Source organism: Pseudorca crassidens, chromosome 2 (assembly GCF_039906515.1).
Source record: "Pseudorca crassidens isolate mPseCra1 chromosome 2, mPseCra1.hap1, whole genome shotgun sequence".
NCBI lineage: Eukaryota > Metazoa > Chordata > Mammalia > Artiodactyla > Delphinidae > Pseudorca > Pseudorca crassidens.
The window spans coordinates 103,222,482-103,244,309 of NC_090297.1; the positions used below are offsets into that span (position 1 = coordinate 103,222,482).

General features: G+C 34.1%; 1 protein-coding gene across 3 annotated transcripts in view; it reads left to right on the forward strand.

Annotated features, from left to right (window-relative positions):
• The window catches only part of MAN1A2 (mannosidase alpha class 1A member 2), a 170,874-nt gene that overhangs the window by 104,468 nt on the left and 44,578 nt on the right, over nucleotides 1-21,828 (forward strand). For all 3 annotated transcript variants that reach the window (XM_067727423.1, XM_067727422.1, XM_067727420.1), the window contains exons 8-10: nucleotides 4,800-4,893; nucleotides 12,305-12,420; nucleotides 16,250-16,469. In XM_067727423.1, coding sequence (XP_067583524.1) covers nucleotides 4,800-4,893; nucleotides 12,305-12,420; nucleotides 16,250-16,469 — 430 coding nt within the window. The remainder of the gene's footprint in view (nucleotides 1-4,799; nucleotides 4,894-12,304; nucleotides 12,421-16,249; nucleotides 16,470-21,828) is intronic.

Here is a 21,828-nt window from a genome sequence, read left to right on the forward strand (position 1 = left end):
CAGCATGGCAAGATGAGACAAACAAAATGAACAAAAAGGTAAAGAATTGAAAAGGAAGAAAGAAAACAGTAACTTTTCACAGATTAGATGATTACCTAAAATATTAAGAATCTACATATAAATTATTAGAAATAAGAGCTTAATTTATATTTTGAATAAAAGGTCAATATAAATATTAAAAATCAGTAGAATTTCTCTGTACCAGGTACAGCAGACAAGAAAGTATCATTTATAAAAACATATCTTATGTGGTAGGATAAAAGTATAAGTTTCCCACAAATAAATCTAACAAAAGACAAACAAAGTTCAAAACTATTAAGTGACATTAAAGATGACCTAAATAAATCGAGAGATCTATTACGTTCATGTATAGGAAAATAACACCATAAAAATTTCAGTCATCTCCAGATTGATCTATAGCATCAATTCAATGCCAATCAATTCCCCAATACCTTTTTTTTTTTTTAATGGAACTTGACTATACACTTCTAGCATTTAAATAGAAGAGAAAACATTCAAAATATTCCTGAAGAAAAACATGTTGGGTGGGTTTATATTACCCAGTTATCAACACTAACAGTATAGTGTTGGTGCATAGAGACAAGTAAGACTGATGAACAGAATAAATAGCCCTTAAACAGACACACATATTTGTGGAAATGTTGTAACAACGATAGCATTGTAGATTATAACAATTCTAGGAGCATTAAAGGTTTAAATTTAAAAGACAAAATCTAATAAAGTTGAAAATACATATACTCTGTAACCCAGCAATTCCACTCTTTGGTATGTACATTTATATCATATACATAAAAACATTGGTTATATTAGCAATTTATATGATAAGATTTAATACAGCAGTGAAAATAAATTATGGTCACATTCATCAATCAAAAGAGTATAATACAACTTTCATAAAGTTTAAGGAAGCAGAGCTGAACAAAATATCGTTTAGGGATTCAAAAGTGATTTTAATAGAATCAGGATGATGATGAACATAAAATTCAGAGCTGTGATGATATCTAGGACAAGGGCAGTGGTATGTGAATGGGTAGCAGTAAACAGAACAGCAAAGGTTATGTAGTGTTGTATTTCTTAAATTGAGATGTGAGTAGAATCTATATATATTCCTTTCTGTGTATGAAATATTTCATCAGTTGAGAAGAATTTTCAGCTAAGATAGCAAAATGGAGCCAGATCACAGAATTTTCCATTTCCTGATTAAATTTAACAATAACAGTGAAAATAATAAAGACCAGCAAAAATTCATCAATTACAATGTAAGAAGGAAAGGCTGTAGCCTCATGTCATGGCAAAAAAAAAAAAAAAAGCAAAAGATTTCTGCTATGATACTTAAGTCTGTTTCCCACCCTATCTTGAATCCTTACTGGGCAGAGAAAGAAAGTCAGCAAATTCCTGGTATTCCCTATTAATCTTACAGGGGAGACCAGTGCGTAGGGTGTCCAGTATATAATTCCCACAGCACGAGAGGGGTTCTCACCTTCCATCCTTCATGAGCACAGAGGCTTCAGGAAATGAGCTAGTACACTAGTACTCCAAATCTCAAAGTGTATCCAGAAGGGGAGAATATCCCCGCACACACACAGTAGGAAGGGATTTGAGGACAATTCAGCTATACTCTATCAAACCAAAGTTCAGGTCAGAGCTGACTCAGTTAAATGTGAGCAAGATGAAAAAGAAAGCATGGCAATTATACAGACATACTGCAGGAAGCAAAATCAGGGCAGTAAATAGCATGTAAAAGACTGATAAAGAACCCAGTTTGAAATTTTAAAGGTCTCTGTGAGCAATTCATACTATAATAGAGATTGAATTCAGTAAAATTAGAACTCAAAACCAAAATAAAACAGTAAAATACAAGAAAATTGTAGAGCTAAAGAAACAAATTGAGACCTTACATAATATATTTCTGTAAAATAAATAAATGAAAAATAACAAGTAACTTGTACATAGTTGAAAACTGAATTACTGACATGGAATAAAAGCAAGAGATAATCATAGTGAAAATAGGGAAAAACATAAAGAGATTAAAAAGATGATAAATTTGTAAAACAGAGATAATCTAACCTATAGTATTTCTTTTTTTTTTTTTTTTAATTTTTGGCTGCGTTGGGTCTTCGTTGCTGTGTGTGGGCTTTCTCTAGTTGTGGCGAGCAGGGGCTACTCTTCGTTGCGGTGCATGGGCTTCTCATTGTGGTGGCATCCCTTGTTGTGGATCATGGGCTCTAGGTGCATGGGCTTCAGTAGTTGTGGTGCGTGGGCTCAGTAGTTGTAGCACACCGGCTCTAGAGTGCTCTAGTAGTTGTGGTGCATGGGCTTAGTTGCTCTGTGGCATGTGGGATCTTCCTGGGCCAGGGCTCGAACCCATGTCCCCTGCATTGGCAGGCGGATTCTTAACCACTGCACCACCAGGGAAGTCCTATATGGTATTTCTTAAGTGGAGGACCTAACCCATAGAACTCACCTAAGAGCAACAAAAAGGAGAAACAGAACTAAGAACTCCATTTTTAACAAAATTAGGAGATACTTGATACTGCATGTAACAAGATAGGAAGAAAGGTTGGCATAAGCAATCAAGGTCACAGAGAGGTTTGGGTAACTGAGGAGAGGATATTGATGGCTACAGATTTCAAAAATGAAAAGCTAATAGAGGGGCTTCCCTGGTGGCGCAGTGGTTGGGAGTCCGCCTGCCGATGCAGGGGACACGGGTTCGTGCCCCAGTCCTGGAAGATCCCACATGCCACGGAGCGGCTGGGCCCGTGAGCCATGGCCGCTGAGCCTGCGTGTCCGGAGCCTGTGCTCCGCAACGGGAGAGGCCACAACAGTGAGAGGCCTGCATACCGCAAAAAAAAAAAAAAAAAAAGCTAATAGAGCAGTTCTCTAGATTAAGTGGTACATCTTGAGGTACGAAACCAAATCCTCATTAGCAGCAATGAGAACAGGATCACAGACAGATGGTGGATGCTTCTTTGGACCCCACTAAATATGATGTGTTGAGAAGCTAGAAAAACAGAATTCAGTTAGGAATCTCACTGACAAGTTGTATTTGTGCCCATACACTTCGGTGAGGGAAGAGAACGAATGACAGATTCTCTATTATGCGTAGTGCTGCATTGCTAGTTTCAGTTGCCTGAGGAGAAGCAAAGGCTTAAAAAAGCACATTCACATTTGGACTCTACTTATCCTTTTATGTCAAAACTCATGTGAATTGCTGGTTCAGGAAAAATAGTAATGAGTAAGTCATCAAAAAAGAACATGTATAGAATTTATACAAAAATATTACCAGAAAAAAAAAGAAGGAAAAAATGTGAAAAATAAATGATGGCCAAAAAATGCTTATCAGAAAATAGCAATTGAAGACCTGGACCAAACATCACCATGAGAGAGAAGATAATGAAGCACTCATCTCTGTGAAACGAGAATATAAGATGTGATATCATTAATAAAGTGTAAGAAAAAATTAAGTTATCGTCAAAATGAAGGGCAAAATGGAAGCAATACAAAGAAAGCATTCAAAATACAGTAAGAGACTTAGAAGACAAAATTGAGACAGGCTAGTAAAAGTATGGAAATGAAAAGATAGATAAAAGGATTTAGAAAGGAAATAATAGATGTAGAAGAGAAGCAGAGAGGATTCAATGTATGCATTATTTTCAGGAGACAAAAGAACGCTAATTTTTTCGTCTTTCATAACAACATCATCCTGAACTGACTAAACCTGGTTCATGGAATTATTCAGATTGAGATTGTTGTACATAGAGTTGGTCTCAAACATGAAAGAACACAGGTAATAAACATCCCTGAGCCCATTCCTAAAACTGCATGATGACAGATTCCAGCTGAGTGAAAGATGATTGGGAACTTTGTGTTAAAAGGATTAATGTTATAATGCTCAAGTCCAAAAAATAGTGAAGTACATATAAGGTCCTGTGAAAAAGAAAATGTTTCTCCAAGTCATTTATGCCAATTAAGTTATCCTTCAGATGAGAAGATAACATTCTCAAATAAGAATATAAGAAATGGTATACCTTCGTGCTTTTTTTTTTTTTTTTAAGCACTTAAAAAATCCATCATCCAATCTAGAGATGAATCAAAACAAAGTCCCTGGGGAAGTCTCTAGCGTCTTAATATGTTTCATGATTTTTCCCCCCTTAACTTCAGGATGTCTTTTAGGAATTGGAAGTTTAGGAATTTTAGAAATATAGGGATATCTATTATGGGATCAATATTTAAAGTTCAGCAATTTAGTTTTACTTTATTTACTTTTTCATCTATTAACTTCAGAGTGGTTTCATACTTTTTTATTACAAATGTCCTATTATGATTATATTTCTATGAAATTATTTCTGATTTTATGTTTAGTTATGCATACATTGAATATGTCTGGAATGATGTTTATCACCGATGTTTCTGATGGCTATTTCTGGATAGTACAGTGTTGGAATTTAAATTGGTTTCCGTCTGTGCTCTTTTCTTTGTATTTTTATTTCTTGACTTTTAAATAATGCTCATATTTCATCGTATAAAAATAATGAGTCATTAGAAGCCTTTCCTTACCGTCTCTCTCTCTCTCTCTCTCTCTCTCTCTCTCTCTTTCTCTTTCTCTCTCTCACACATACACACACACACACACACACACACACACACACACACACAAGATTGGGGGTGGGATGAGAGTGTAGGCTCTGAGTGAGGAGAAAAACAAAGCCCAGATTAATATAAAACCTTAATGATTTTATTTTCATTAATTGCATTCTTAATTTTATTTTGCTTATTAGGTCATGCACATTCGGAAACTACTTCAGAAAATGGATCGTCCAAATGGTCTTTATCCAAATTATTTGAATCCACGAACAGGTCGCTGGGGTCAGTGTAAGTATTTCTATTACAACTGATGCTTTGTTGAAAGATTGAAACTTGTGCTTGATGTATTGATAAATATACTACATGTAGTGTTAGAAACCTCAGTTAGTATATAACCCTGTGATCTGCTAGTGCTGTTACCTTTGGCAAGTTTCTAATCTCTCGTAGCTTCAGGTTTTCTACTTGTAAAATGGAAACATGAATTTCCCCTCTCACAGGAGTATTTTATTTCGTGTATGTGTAAGTACTTTGCTAAAATATAGTGTGGCATTTGCGCAGGGTTGTACTTTTAAGCCCTTATTTGTAAACTATATCTTCATGTAAATAAGAGCATTGCTTGATATAAGTATGTAGTAGCGGAATATGAAGAACAGTTGAGCATGTCAAATGACTAGAAAATGGGGTGATTGCTCTTAGACAGGCCATGTCTGGTCATTCATTTTAAAAGAAGGTATCAGTGTCTGTTATTCACCAGGCTCTTGAATGAGACTGGAGATAGGGAAAGAATATATAGGACTTGGTCTGAATTCAGGCAGCTCTCTGGCTAGCAGGCAGGGTAGGCAGACACACTTAGAAGTAGTTGAAATATAATGTGATAGATGTATTGATAGTAGAGGAATGTACCAATTATTAGGTGAGACTGGTAGAAGTGATTTCCTGTCTCAGGAGACAGTGTTTTGTTTGGGGAGGGGGTGATTTTCTTATTAGAGTTTTAGAATTGATCTTTGAAGGAATTGATTTTTTAAAAACAATAAATAATAGATGTTTTCTGTTAGTTCATGAAAAAAACAAGACACAAATGGACAATATACAGATGTTCATATTTAATCCTAAAAGTGGTGCTAATGAGGATGATACGTGGAGACAACGTAGTGTAACAGTACACTCTTTCTGTACAGACTGGTGCCACTTTACTAGAATGTACAAAAGACCGCCATCTGTAGTACCATATTTGTAGCATCTCCATAGACTGGTCATCAGAGACCTTTGTCCCTCTGTCTTCCCACTTCACCAAGTCCCTAATCAAATCAATGAAGCTTTTAAACAGAAGACACTGTTCTTTATCTATTAAATCTATAAAGGAAGTGGACACATCCCTGTATCCAGTGCTTCAAAAAGTATTAGGGCTTCCCTGGTGGCGCAGTGGTTGAGAATCTGCCTGCTAATGCAGGAGACACGGGTTCAAGCCCTGGTCTGGGAGGATCCCACATGCCGCGGAGCAACTAGGCCCATGAGCCACAACTACCGAGCCTGTGCATCTGGAGCCTGTGCTCTGCAACAAGAGAGGCCACGATAGTGAGAGGCCCGCGCACGGCGATGAAGAGTGGCCCCCACTTGCCACAACTAGAGAAAGCCCTCGCACAGAAACAAAGACCCAACACAGCAAAAATAAATTAATAAACTCCTACCCCCAATATCTTCTTAAAAAAAAAAAGTATTAAAATTTGTATGACCTTTGAACTAGTGACTCATTTCTAAGCATTTATTCCAAAGAAATATTCAGATATATATATGTATATAGATAGATAGATAGATAGATAGATAGATAGATAGATATACACAAACGCACACACACACACCCAGCACATATATATGTATATATAGAGAGGTAATTTACAATTTTGGAGTTATTTATAATAGGGATAATTTGGAAACATTCTAAAGCACTCCATAGAAAGTCCAATGGAACTTTCTATGATGATGAAAATGTTCTATTTCTGTCCTGTCTAATATAGTAGTGGTTATTAGCATGTGGTTATTGAGCACTGGAAATGTTAGTATGGTTGTGGAACTGCATTTTAAATCTTATTTACTTTAAATTAATTTAAATTTAATTAGATATTTGTGACTACAGCCCTACCACATTGGACAGTGCAGTTTTTAAACATCCTATGAAAGAAATTTGGTTAAATTATAATCCCTCCAGATCTGATATACAATATAGTCATTAAAAGTTATGTTATAGAATACTTGACATAGGTAAATATGAAATATCTAGAAAGATATTGAGAAAAAGAGAGAAAACAAATACCACAAGGATAGAAACCAAAGTGTTACCTGTGGTTTTTTACTGAATGTTTGTTTTTGTTTTGTTTACCTCTATTAATCTAAATTTGATAATGGACATGTATTACTTTTGAAGTAAGATTAAAAACATTTTTAAATAAGAAGATGCTATTTTCCACACCAAAATCTTAGAATACTGGAAAAAATAAATCACTGTTTGAGAATCGCCAGCCTTTGAAATGACCAGCAGTGTCTCACTGATGGCATCTTAATTATTAAAGTTATAACTCTTTCTCTTCATCATATGGTGTTGTGAAAACTAGATAGCCACATGAAAAAGAATGAAGTTGGGCCCTTACCTTTATTAGATACAAAACTTAACTCACAATGCACCCAAGACCCTAAATTTAAGGACCAAAACTATACAACTCTTAGAAGAGGGACAAATCTTCATGACCTTGGATTTGGGAGTGACTTCTTCAAAAGCATAGGCAACAATAGAAAAAATAGATCAATTGGATTTCATTAAAATTAGAAACTTTTGTGCATCAAAGGATATTGTCATGAGATTGAAAGACAACCCACAGAACAAGAGTTTATTTGCAAATAAATGAGAGTTAATATTTGCAAATCATATATCTGATAAGGGCTTAACATCCAGAATATATAAAGACCTTCTAAAACTCAACAGCAAAAAGACAGACACTCAATTAAAAAATGGGTAAAGGACTTGAATAGATATTTCTCCAAAGAAAATATTCAAATGGAAAATAAACACATGAAAAAAATGCTCAGCATCGTTAGTTATTAGGGGAATGCAATTAGAAGCATAATGAGATGTCACTTCACACCTACCAGGATGACTGTAATCAAAAGGACAGATAATGAGTGTTGGTGAGGATGTGTGGATAAATTGGAACCCTCTCACACCGCTAGTGGGAATGTAAAATGGTGTAGCCACTGTGAAAAACAGTTTGGTGGTTTCACAATAAGTTGAACATAGAATTCCATATGATCTAGCAGTTCAACTCCTAGGTATCTACCCAAAAGATTTGAAAGCAAGGACTCCAACAGATACTTGTATGCCAATGTTCACAACAACATTATTTGCAATACCCAAACGTAGAAGCAACCAAAGTGTCCAAGAGATGGATAAACAAAATGTGGTATATACATTCAGTGGAATATTATTTGGCTATAAAAAGGAATAAAGTTCTGATACATGCTACAACATCGATGAACCTTGAAAATATTATGCTGAAATGAAAAACACCAGTTGCAAAAGGACAAATACTGTATAATTCCAGTTACATCAGATATCTAGAGTAGTCAAATTTACAGAGACAGAAAGTGGATTGGAGGTTACCAGGGGCTTGGGTGGGAGGAGAATGGAGAGTTATTGCTTAATAGGTACAGAGTTTCTATTTGGGGTGAAGAAAAAGTTTTGGAAATAATGACAATGTTTGTACCACATTATGAATGTAATTAATGCCACTGAATAGTACACTTAAAAAATGGTAAAAATAGTAATGTTCATGTTATATGTATTTTACCACAATAAAAAATTGCAGTAAAAAACAATTCTTTCATTCATACTTGTTTTTTCCCACAAAACAAATCCAGATGACTTCTTTAGAGTATGTTCACTCTCAGCATTTATTAATTTTGAGACTGTTATAGAAAGAGCTATTCACTGGTTGTTTTGACAAGAGGTCTTTAAACTTCTAGGGGAGCTATTCTGATATCCCTTTAGCAGCTGCAGTCCTTTTAAATTGTCCAATTTATTCCTTTTAGTATTTTTGTATATTTCATATCAGTTTCTGAAGAGTGTATCAAATTCCATTATTATCTTTGAGCAGTATACATCTGTCATAACTATAAATAGTCTGCAAAACAAACAGTGAATTGAACTGAAATTTAACAATTCAGCTTTGGCTAACTGTATTATAATTAGAGTAATGATAATGTCTGTGACATGCACACAGCAATCAAAGAGAATAGTTATGGTAATTACCTTCAGGAAAAGTACTTGGCAACAGATATAAAAGAATATAGTAAGCAACCTAGATTTAAAGGCACATCATTAATATCTTTTTTTTCACTAGTTTTCTAAGTACAACACTTAGCCTATGCTGTTTAATGACTTAAGTGAAGAAAATATAGGAAGTTTATCATTACTGATTAACTAAATTTTATACTACTGATTTAAAAACTGTGAAAGAAAAGCAAGAATGGGTATAATATTTGGAGTTAGAAGACTAATCCAGGCTTTCCTGCTTAATAATTTAGATAAGTTATTTAACCTCATGCCTTTGTTTCTTCATCTGTTCTAATTGTACTTATTTTAATAAGACAGTTGTGTGGGTCATATTTATGAGATAATAAATATATTTGAAAATGCTTCATAAACTATAACACATGATACAAATATTTTTATTCTAGAATTTCTTGTAAGAACACTTCAAGAATTAACTTCTTAGAAACCTGCCGTTAACTTCATGACATGCTAAGACAGATAATATGAACCATTGGTATTTAGTAATACTTTATAATGTGTTATCAATTTCTGAATTTCAAAAGGACCTTGGAGTGACATGGTTCATCAGATTTGACATCTAGGCAGGCATGGTTCAGTGGTTCAAATAAGAAAGTCAGACTGCTGGGTGATAAATTCCGTAGTTAACCAAGGATTGCAGGCGTCTGCTGTGTATTCATTTATTAAGCATATAAACTTCCACTGGACCTAGAGTCTAGAAGAGCTGGAGAGAGCCTGTCAGGCAGGACTGAGACTACATCCTGTAACCTAAGTAACCTGTAACTAAATCTCTAATCCCTAGCAATAATTAACGTATCTAAAAATCATTTCCCCTAAACCGTGATGCCAAAGACTTTTGCCTTTTCCATCTTTTTCTCGTTATTTCACCTACTTTAATTTTGTTATGTTTTCTTTTCCTGCTCATTTATTAATCCTTAGATCTACGACATATCCAGAAATATATGTTTGAGACCAAAGTTGAGACCAAATATATGTTTGAGACCATGCTCCTAAGTACCATTTGTGTCCTTTGATCATTTCATACATTCTCTCTGAGTAAACTCCATTATGGCTCAAATACACTTTTATAAATCCCAATTTTATAACTCCCAAAGTTATATCCCCAACTTATCTCTCTCTGGATTTCCACATGTTTGTTATATCCATTTAGCTATCCAGCCAGTCCCTCAAATTCAGCATGCCCAAGATTCAGACTCCTTCCACTTTAAGCCATTTCCCCCTCTAGTATTCCCAGTTTCAGTGAAGAGCACCACTGTTCACTCATTTGCCCCAGCAAGAAATCTAGACATCATCCATGATTTCTCTTTCTCCATTCTTTCAGTAAACACCTGATAGATATCAAACCAAAAGAGTGTGGTAGAGTCAAGAAAAATTAGATTATTTTAAGATGTTAATAATAAGAGGTAGTTTCAGTTGAAGGGTAGAAGTTGATAAACCAAGAGGGGGATTCCTGGAAAGGAAGCAGAAGTGGTTAGTGTCCAGAGCTAGATGGAGTGCATAGAGTAGAGAAGGAACATTTCTTCCTCTTTAACAGGCAAAGGGAATAGATAAATTGATAGATGGGGGTATAGGAAGTTGAAAGATACATTTTTGGGGTGAATGATCTGTATTTTTTATGTGAATTTGAAGGCTTGGTTGTCTGCTGAGAGTAAGGAAGAAGGTAGAGCTGTAGAGGCCTTTTGAAGAAGAGATTTCAAAAATCTGCTTTAGGGAATGGGAAAGAGCACTAATCAAGGGGTCATAGAAAAGTTGACAAGCAATGCTGAGGTTCTCATTGGCGGTGAAAATTGTGAATTTGGGGATAATAGTAGAGTAGACTGACAGGTGGGCCGATGTTTTACTGGTTGCATGCAATAGGTGAACAGTGGCACGAGGATCCTGAATGGTTGGACAAGAGGATCACCTGTTGCTTCCTTTCCTAACCAGCCTAGACTGCATAGGATCCAAAGTAGTGTGAGAATACGCGAGCACGTTTAGTCTTCTGGGTTACCTGTCCTACAAATCCCAGTACTTGTATCAGTGTAGCCATGTACCTTTTGCATTCATCTACAGAGTCAGCTGAGGATTGCTGATGAAAATCATCAGTAATACAGGGTAAAGTCACTATAAATTTATAATTTCCAATTCTAACTGGATCACCCCTCACAACTCTAACTTTGATCAGTTTACTTTCTTATTCTTTACTCTCCTTAAGTCTTATGTATAAACCTCCTGTCCATCCTCATCTCTCTTTTGACTGTTTCTTTATTTTCAATTTCCTGGGCAGTTTTAGTTTAGGTGTGTCTTTAGTAAAAAGTATTTATATAGATTAATAAAATAAAACTTAAAAAAATTCCTGTGTGAGAGTCTCAGTTTATTTTAAAAGATGAGTTTAATTTGATTTGTTGATGTTACTGATAGGTTTGGGCTGATTCCAAATATCCTTTTTATTTTGTTTACTTGCTTTTGTAAAAACAGTTTTATTAAGGTAAAATTGACATAAACTGTATATAATAAAGTATACAATTTGACAAGCTTTAAAGTAAGTATACACTTATGAAAACCATCACCACAATCAAAATAATTAACATATCACCCCCAAAGATTTCCTCATACCCCTTTATGATATTTTCCTCACTCCCTTTCTCACTCCTTCCTCGAGCAACCACTGATCTGCTTTCTATCATTACAGATAGGTTTGTTGTATTCTCTACAACTTTATATAAATGCAACCCTTTATATGTACTTTTAATTTTTGTCTGGCTTCTTTCACTCAGCAGTATTATTTTGAGATTCATCCATGTTATGTATATCCGTAGTTCCGAGTACAGTTCCACTTTGTGGAATACCACAATTTGTTTATCCATTCACCTGTTGATGGACATCTGGGTTATTTTCACTTTGGGGCTGTTACAAATAAAGTGCTTTGAACATTCACACACAAGCCTTCGAGTGGACATGTGTTCTTCTTTCTCAGGAGTAAATATCCAAGAACGGGATGTTTGTATCGTATGGTAGGTGTGTATATTTATCTTTTTAAGAAACTGCCAAGTTGTTTTCCAAAGTGGATGTACCATTTTACATTCCCATCAATAGTGTTCTTCCACATAATCACCAATACGTGAAAAAGACTACTAAATATGTGAAATACCACATCCAGGACAAAAAGATATCCTAGAAAATTGGATACATATTTGAGGAGAGTGATTATGGTAAACTCCTACTGGACTAAATTTGAAGTATGTTGGAAATACGGCTGTCACTATAATGTTTAAATTATTGGTCTTAATATAGTCATTGTAATTAAAAAACATTATTTTTTATCCTCTGTCTTCTCTTTCTTCCACCTCCATCCTTCTCTTTTCTCTTTTGTTGCAGATCATACATCAGTTGGCGGGCTAGGAGACAGTTTTTATGAGTACTTACTAAAAGCATGGTTGATGTCAGATAAAACAGATCATGAGGCCAGAAAAATGTATGATGATGCTATTGAGGTAATTATTATCAGAACCTTTACCTAATTAACATATCGAATATATGATGTATTTGATAGAAATTGATGAGCATCTGTACATATTATATACATTCCTTAGAGTTTGTTAGTATTTTAATAGTCATATATTAAGTTTTTCTTTATTGTGGCACTTTAAAGAAATTGTTGAGGAATTTAGTGTAACATATTTATGTATGAAAATTTATCTTAATTACTTGTAGCTATTTTCTACAGAGACTGGAAAAGCTAACTTCACATACTTTTCCATAAACATTCCTTTTTTGAAATGACCCATTAAACCTACATGTTGAGAGCCTTATGGGTAAATAATAAGGACAAAACACTTTTATAGTACTTTTTACATGCCAGGAACTGTTCTGACCCCTGTTCTGACCCCTTTTACATATGTGAAATCATTTAATCTTCTCTACCATTTTGTACATGAGGACCTTAAGGTGCAGAGAGGTTAAGTAACTTGCTGAAGGTCGCATAGCTTAGTTAGTGATGGAGCCTGGAACTCGAGTCTAGATCCAAAGCCTATGCTCTTAACCACTATTCTGTATTGTTTTATATTTATGTAACCCCGTATCACAGTGTAAAAGTTTAAAATTGGAACAAGTTTCATTCTTGGAAACACTTATATGTGATACCTCCAAGTGGAAACTATGAAATAGAAAAGTGATTTAATTACTTTGTAAATTATTTGCTTTCTGATCTAGTATAAACCCCTATCCCTGTAATAATTTAATCACTTTTAAAAATTGTGTATTTTGTATGTAACACCATTTCTGACTCTAGTCAATCATCCATACTCAAAGTTACAGTTGTTTTGTATTTAAGTTAAACCAAGGATCTTATTACCCATTTATATCCTTACTTTTTGAGGAACTAATCTCTATAGTTGTTTATAAAAATGCACAGGAGTTGAACTAATATGTGGCATTATAGTGCTTCACCCATTGTAGGCATTCAATAAATGTTTCTTGAAAGAGTGTGTTGACTAAGAAATTGAACTAAATTGATGGGTAATCAGGAATCTCCACTTTAGTATGTGACTTCTAAAATTCTTTATGAAGACCTGTATTTTGAAAAGTTGTAGAATTTTATTCTGTTATTAAACTTTAAACCTAGAAATTTTTATGATGCAAGAAAAGTCATTATCTAGGAAGAATGTAATAATTTTAGAATTGCAATGTTGGAAACAGCCACCCTTAGTCATTCCCACTAGTCTGTGGGTTCCTTGAAGACAGACTAATTTGTTTATTATTGTCTAGTATGACCTGAAACAATAGGTATTCAGTAAGTATTTGATAAATGAATGACTGTATTTACTGTTTTTATTTTTGAGAAAGTGTGACATGTCATATACCACGTAATCATTTTTTCTTCATAGTTCGCTGCTTGTAATATTTTGAATCTAAAACCATTTTCTCTTGTTTTGCATAATGTTTCCTAAAGGAAAAAGAACATGATATTTGTCATTGCTTTTTAAAAAATTTATTTTTCTTATTATCTATTTTATACATATTAGTGTATATATATCAATCCCAATCTCCCAATTCATCCCACTCCCACCCCCCTGCCGCTTTCCCCCCTTGGTGTCCATACGTTTGTTCTCTACATCTATGTCTCGATTTCTGCCTTGCAAACTGGTTCATCTGTACTGTCATTGCTTTTTAAATCATATATTTTGAAAAGCATGATACCTGTTTTGAAAGTTAATCTCATAAATTAAAATTATTTTCCATGAATCATCTGCTATATATGTGTCCTAAAAATCTTTCTATATTTGTATTCTGTGTCCTGTTTTTATTAGTTCTTAAGTCTAAAATGAGCACCTACTAAGTGTGTTTAAATAACCAGTTGGCTAACTTTCATTTTGAGACATGTATGCAGTTTTTGCGATGTTAATTATCTTCGATGACTGTTAATTCTGTTAGGAGACAGTATATACAAATTGTAAAATAAATGACGTGTGGTATGCACAGAAGAGATAGGAATGATTATGAATTTTAAGATCCATTCTAGTTTGAGATAAGTCATTTTTTTAATTTGTCTTTCTGAACTAATATATTTAAATTATTCCATCCTCATCTTACCTTCCTCTACACTTATGGCTACCCATATTCCTGGTTCCTACATCTTAGCTTTCTTTTTAAAAATTATGTAGTTATGGGTTTTATATTCTGATCAAGTTTATATTTAGTCTTTATTTAAAATAATGAAGAAAAATTATACCTTTTTAAAGGTCCCTTTGGAGCAAGAAATTAATGCCACTATTTATGAAGATTTGTTTAACAATTTTTAATAGAAGAGCAATAATATTACTCTTAACTGCCATTCAAAAATTTTTACATAAGTTGAACTCTTAGACATTTGTCTTAATTTTACTGAGAGAAGGGAGCCATACAAGAAATTTCAGGGGTCTGTAAGTGAATTGTTGGTAAAAAGTTTACCCACATGTTAGAAGTAGGGAGGTCCACAAAGATGAAAAACATTGGCCCTTTACTCAAAAAACTAATGTTTTCATTTGTACTTCATAGTACTATGGTTAAAATAAAACAACAATAAACATTTATAATCCAATGGTGGTCCCTTATTATTTTACTTATCAGCTACCCCTTCTTCCTCTAACAGGTCAAATACAATTATCAAAGAGTACCATTTATTTATAAAATGACTTATTAATTGAACAATTGTTGAATGCATACTACACTTATAGGGTTTGTGGAGTGTAAGATGATGAATAAGGCATAGTCCTTGTGTTTCTGTAGAACAAACATTATTGTGATAAAGAACATAGAATAAATTTTTCAAAAGCTGATTGTTATTGAGCTTGTCAGAAAACAGCCCACAATAAAAATGTGAATTGAGTCTTATTACTTTTTATTGTCAGGAAAGTATAGTATTTAATTATGTATAATAATTTCTACCAAAGAGAACTGAATTAATGCAATTCCTTATACTTTTACAAAGAAGTGCCTCTAAAGGTAGAGAATTATTCTTTAGCCCCTCTCAGCAAAGTCTAAGAACATGGTCCAAAGTTCTTAAACTATTTCATTTTTAAAATGAAATGTGATTGTTGGACTCTACTTCGTGTTATATTCAGGTTTAATGTAAAATATTTATCTTTCCATTCCCACTGCTTTAAGGAAAGTTGACATTTCAGAAGAAGTAAAATTGACATTGTCCCATGGCCTGTCTTAACCCTGGCACAGCATCCAAAACAAATGCCTAAGTCTGTGAAGTAAGGAACTAAGGAGTTAAGTTTGAACTTTCAACTGTTTTTCTAAGTTTTATAACATATAATGTATCTCACCTAATATGCCTTTTTAAAACACTTAGACAACATGTATAGTTACATGAAAAAGAAACCATTTTAACTGATTATCAAAATCACATTTTTCTGATTAACTTGGGTGTTTTCTTCCTATTCATTTTTTGTTGTTTGAAATAGAAAATAAACCGGTAGAGCCTCTGGGTTTTAACTTGTCATCCTGAACTCAGTTCACTGATTATTATGAATTTCATTTAGAGCAAGAAGAAAAAACCTGTAATATGGGTAGTGTTGTGTTGAAAGGTAATCTTGAGGCCAGTCTCCTGTCTCCCACCTTGTCTCATTATACTTGTGATTTGGATATTTGTTCAAGATGATGTGTAACTTGATTGCTCACTCCCAAACTTAATTATTGTAAATTAAGTCTTCCAGTTTGGGAAAGTTACAGCTTTGTAGAATTTCATATTACCAAGGTTTTGTGTGAGAAGGATGTAGTAAGTTTGAATACTAACACTTTTCCTCTAAAATTTTGAATATCTACTCTTTCTTATAGGCTATAGAAAAACATCTTATTAGGAAGTCTCGGGGAGGTCTTACCTTTATTGGAGAATGGAAGAACGGGCACTTGGAAAAGAAGATGGGGCATTTGGCCTGCTTTGCTGGGGGAATGTTTGTGCTAGGAGCAGATGGTTCTAGAATGGATCGAGCTGGACATTATTTAGAGCTAGGAGCGGAAATTGCACGTACATGTCATGAGTCATATGACAGAACTGGTAAGAATATTAATAATGCTAATTACTTAGTCTAAAATAATTTCTAAGATAAAAATATGTCCAGGAACTAGAAGGGAAATAAATAGGCAGTTTTTACTTCAAAATAATTTATTCTAACACAGTAAATTTTCTTAAAAACATGAATTTTAATTCTGAAAATAATGTTCCTGCATCTTTCTAAATTATTATTCTGAATTCTGTTTTTGTTAATAAAGATTTTGAAGAAGTTGTTTTAAAGACAATAGGTAGGGCTTTTAGGGATGTATGGGCTAACGTTGTTTATTTTAATATAGAAGAATCCATTTCATCCATTTATTTCAGCTTCTGTAAAATCAGTTGCTTAAAAGAATACAGAGTTGATTTAGGTTACACGCCTTGCCAATAAAGATATTAGTTATATTGAGTATGTATATAACTGTATGTTATATGTATAATTGGTATGTAGATAACTAGTAGTTTGTCTCTTGGTCAGTTCACCAATAATTTTAATTTGTTTGTGCCTTTAAAAAGAACCTGTTATGTTGCTTTAGGCAAGTATGTGATATTTCTGGGCTTCAGTGTCCTTACCTAAAAAAATGAGACGATTCTCAGTTTTACAGGTGACAAAAATTGGTTCCTGGGGGCAAAAAATATCTTTAAATATAAAGCATACACACACACACACACACACACACACACACACACACACACACACACACACACACACACACACACACACACAGAGTCATAGATAGATAAACAGTATATATTTGTTAATAATATTTCATGGAAGGAGAAGGCAATTAGGTTTAAATAAAAGCCTGGAGAATAGGGTTGAGAAACACTGGACTAGGTCTTCCAAGTTTTTCTCTGGCTTTAAAAATGTATTTTTTAAAAATTATTATTATTGTTGTTATTTTATTTATTTTTGGCTGCGTTGGGTCTTCGTTGCTGCGCTTGGGCTTAGTTGCTCCGTGGCATATGGGATCTTCCCGGACCAGAGCTTGAACCTGTGTCCCCTGCATTGGCAGGTGGATTCTTAACCACTGCTCCACCAGGGAAATCCCAAAAATGTATGTTTCTATATGAAATAATGGAAAATGAGTTCCCTGAAAAACTAAAAACTAGAAATTTCTGATTGTGATTTCAGAAGTTGAATTGTTGTTTTAGTTAAATAACTGAATTTATGTTTTAGGGTTAATTTGTCATCAGGTACCATGAAACAAATATGGTTGGCTTAATATTTATCCTAGTTCATAAATCTGTCAAGTTATTTTTATATAATAAAGAATTGAATTTGTGGTGAAATTGACCCTTCAGCTCTCTCAGTAACCAAATCAAGGATTCCATTTCGTGACAAAATATAACTAAGTCAAAGGGACATTGAAGCAGATGTTATTTTGTGGTGGTTTAAGTTAGTATATAATACATCTAAAGTCTGTTATCTGAGTTACAAATAGAAGTTAAAATATATTGTCATGATGTCGGTATAGAATATCAAATATATACTTAAAGCTGAAATTAGTAAAACATTGAGGACCAGAGTGGATATTAAGTGTTTGTACTAGGACTCATGATAATAAGACTTGTTGTTATGCAGCTTTTGACCACAAATCAAATACTAGATCTAAAATAGTAGCATTTCATGCAACAGATGTATTAAAATATGGTATATTATGGTTATTATATTAATCATTCACTCCATTAAACATGGAGCACATATTATGTGCCAGGCGTTAATGCTGGATTCTTACAGGTTGAAGTGTGAACAAGATATCTTCCCTGCCTTTGAGAAATTCATAGAATACCAGAGTTACGAAAGGATGCCCTATATTTCTGACTTTCACATTTCATACTGATATGAAACACTGATATTATGAAAAGAACATGTGAACTAGGATGCAAAAAGCCCCTGTTTCACTGTTTATTATCTATGAGCTTTAGGCAAATCATTTAGCCTTCCTAAAGCCTCAGTTGCTCCATCTGCAAAAAGTTGGGGTAATAATACCTACGCTGTCTTCCTCAGAATGTTGTGAGTACAAATGAAAAATTTTAAAATGCAGTCTCTGGTTGTTGCCGTCATGCTTGTTCTGACATCATTTTCACATTGCCAGTCAATGAACCTGTGACCCTCTTTGCCATCGTATGCCCCAAAAGATTACTATTTGGTTTGTATCCTATATTTTCACATCTTTCACTGTTTTTACTTATCTTTAATCTCACCTTAGATCCTTTAATTAAGAAGTACAATTCTAGTTTTGCTTACTTCCTACCATTACATCTTCTGCTGTATTTTCTTATAGCTAGGCTATAATTTTTGGCAACCTTGTTTAAAAATATATTCACTTCTTAGCAGTTATTTGGGCTAAATTCATACAATAATTACTGCCTTGGGATTGTACTTCAGTTTGTTGGAATTATAATTAACATTATTTCAAAATCTGGTATTCTTCATATATTCCACTTACTGATAAACATGGCCTGCTGCTTAATACTTAGCTGGGTTTGTAGGAAATGTTGCTGAATCTTTTCATGAGACTGAGCAGTAACTTACTGGTAGTTAAACATTATTATCTCTACATGGGAAGCTAGTTTGATACATTGTTTTAGTTTATTCTGAGGTAAAATGCAAAATTAATGCCAAACCAGATCTTAGACTTCCAAAATATAGTACCTTCTTGATCTGGGTTTCTAGATTAAAAAAAAAAAATTGCTGAACATCATTAAAATAATGATTTTTTTTTTTTTTTTTTGGTACGCGAGCCTCTCCCTGTTGTGGCCTCCCGCTATTGTGGCCTCTCGCTATTGTGGCCTCTCGCACTGCGGAGCACAGGCTCCGGACGCGCAGACCCAGCGGCCATGGCCCACGGGCCCACGGGCCCAACCGCTCCGCGGCATGTGGGATCTTCCCAGACCGCGGCACGAACCTGTGTCCCCTGCATCGGCAGGCGGACTCTCAATCACTGCGCCACCAGGGAAGCCCCAAAATAATGATTATTGTATAACTTAATTTATTTCATATTGAAATTGGATAACACCTTTCTTAGACTATGTGCTATCACATTTGGGGGGGAAATTTAATCTCTTTAGATACATATAACATGTCCAATGGACAAAACATCCATTGAACATGGAGTAATGGACATATTTTAAGAGTTTCTACAACTATTTTTTCCTTAAGAGAAGTTAATAGGAGGGAAGGATACAGGAAAATAGTTTAAGTTCTTCCCTTACTATTAGCCCATTCAAACTGTATTCAGATTGCCTGTCCCAGATATTCCTCATGCTTTTTAGCTTTTGTTGAATTTCTTTTGTTGACTTGAGTGTACTTATTTTTCCATCTCTACAGATTCTGCCTGTCTTGGAGGACTCATGAATATTTTTTTTCCCATGACTTTACGGACTAATCTGTACCTTGTTTAAAATTATCTTTTATTTTCTTACAACTGACTTTTAGCACATTTGATATTTTACTTCAATTGTTTTCTTCGTGCATGTCTCTTTTCTTTACCTACATTATATGATTTTTGCATCCTCTAGAGTTCTTTTTACCTAGACACTAAATTATTTATGATTTTGACTCAATTTTTACTTGTTGGATTAGTTATTTTCCTTTTAGAAATGATATATCAAATATAAGTGGGAAATTTAAGACAGGGAGTAGAAATTAAGTGCAAGGTAGAATGTTATGAAATTATTTTTTTATAGCATTGCATAGACAAAAGAGCACCTAAGAAATAATGCCCTCAGAAACATGAAAGCAATGATTTGACAAAAATAATGGATGTGGTATGTAATATATTACATATCACATACCAATGGTATGTGGTATGTATATGTTACATGCCGCATACCAATGGATGTGGCTTGTATGGTTTTTACTCACCAGCTCCTCACAGAACAAATATGTTATCTTTCTGGTGTGTTTTATTTGTGAAGTTATGAATGACTGATCAGTGAAATAAAATTTTTAGTAAGAAGTCTAAAATGTTAGTTCCATGCAGCCAATTTCTACTTCAATTTAGGTGATAATATCATTATAATTACAGAAGTTATTATCTAATTTAGAGTTAGCCTTAAGAGTATCATTTGAAAACTCTGTATGATCAATTAACACTCATAGTCTTTGAGAAAAGAAAAACAAGAAATCCAGACAAAATGACTTATCTTACTATTTATTGGATTACCATCATCTCAGTGCTTATGATGTTTGACTTTTATTATTTTAAAAACATTTATTAAATGGCAAATAATATTTGATTGTATGCCAGACCTTGTCAATAAGCTGAGTAGAAGTTTTCTTACAAAACATTGATAATTTCTTAGTTAGTCCTAACCTCAAATCCCATTGAGGAGGTGGTCAGAGCTGTATGAGCACACATAAAGTTTAGCATGTAATTTCAGAGGCTTCTTTGGCACACATTAATCTCCCTCTTCCAAAGCCTACCGTAGAGTTCATGATCCTCAGGTTAAAAACCCCTGCTTAAGTTCTGCTTTAGTTCTCCAAGACTTAGCAGTAAACAAACTGTGAGTATTAACTCTTCTGGATCACACGCCTTGCTTTTAATAGAGCTATCTACCATCACTATAGTGTTTCTGATTTTGTGTTTTTTCTTGGGGTTGGGGAGTGGTACGAAATGCTTTATTTTCACCTCCTTTGAATTGTGATTATTTGGAGTTTATGGCATCACCCTTGTAATGCTAAAATTTGGCTGCTGCAACACATGTCATGCCAACAACTATGGCATGATTTTGTTTATGGTATAGTTCTTACTCTCCCTTTTCTGAGAAAATATAAAAATGTCCAGCATTTCTTGAAAGAGGCAAGAGACTTTGAAACTGTTTGCCACTGGTACAAACTAGTAAAAAGAAAGAAAGATGGCAGCTGAGAGTGGTAATTGTGTGTGACTCCAGCACCCCAGTGGAGGATGGTTTTATATTGCCAGGTTTAGGGGTGCTGGGTGTGATTAGAAAGAGGTTCTTAAAAAGCCTTTCATGTAGTGCTGTGTTCCAGCCTGAATGGAAGTCATATCATTTAAGGAGTATTATGTAATGTTGAAATATATGTGTTATGGCCATGTTTTAAAAAATTTTTTATTTTTATTTAACTATAGTTGATATACAATATTGTGTTAGTTTCAGGTGTTTATTCAAACTGATAAATAGGCAATTTACTGATGAAATTCTTAGTGGTTGGCGTTTTGAACCTCTTCCTAGCTGTATATACAGAAGCTATAGGCAAAGAGAGATGATTTTTAAAACTGGGTTAAGTTTTAAAAATGTATTGTTTCTTACTGTGGTATACTTTAAAAGGTTAGGGACTAACTAAATCTAATTCAAAATCTGAGCTCTAAAATGTTTTCTTATATGTATGTGTTAT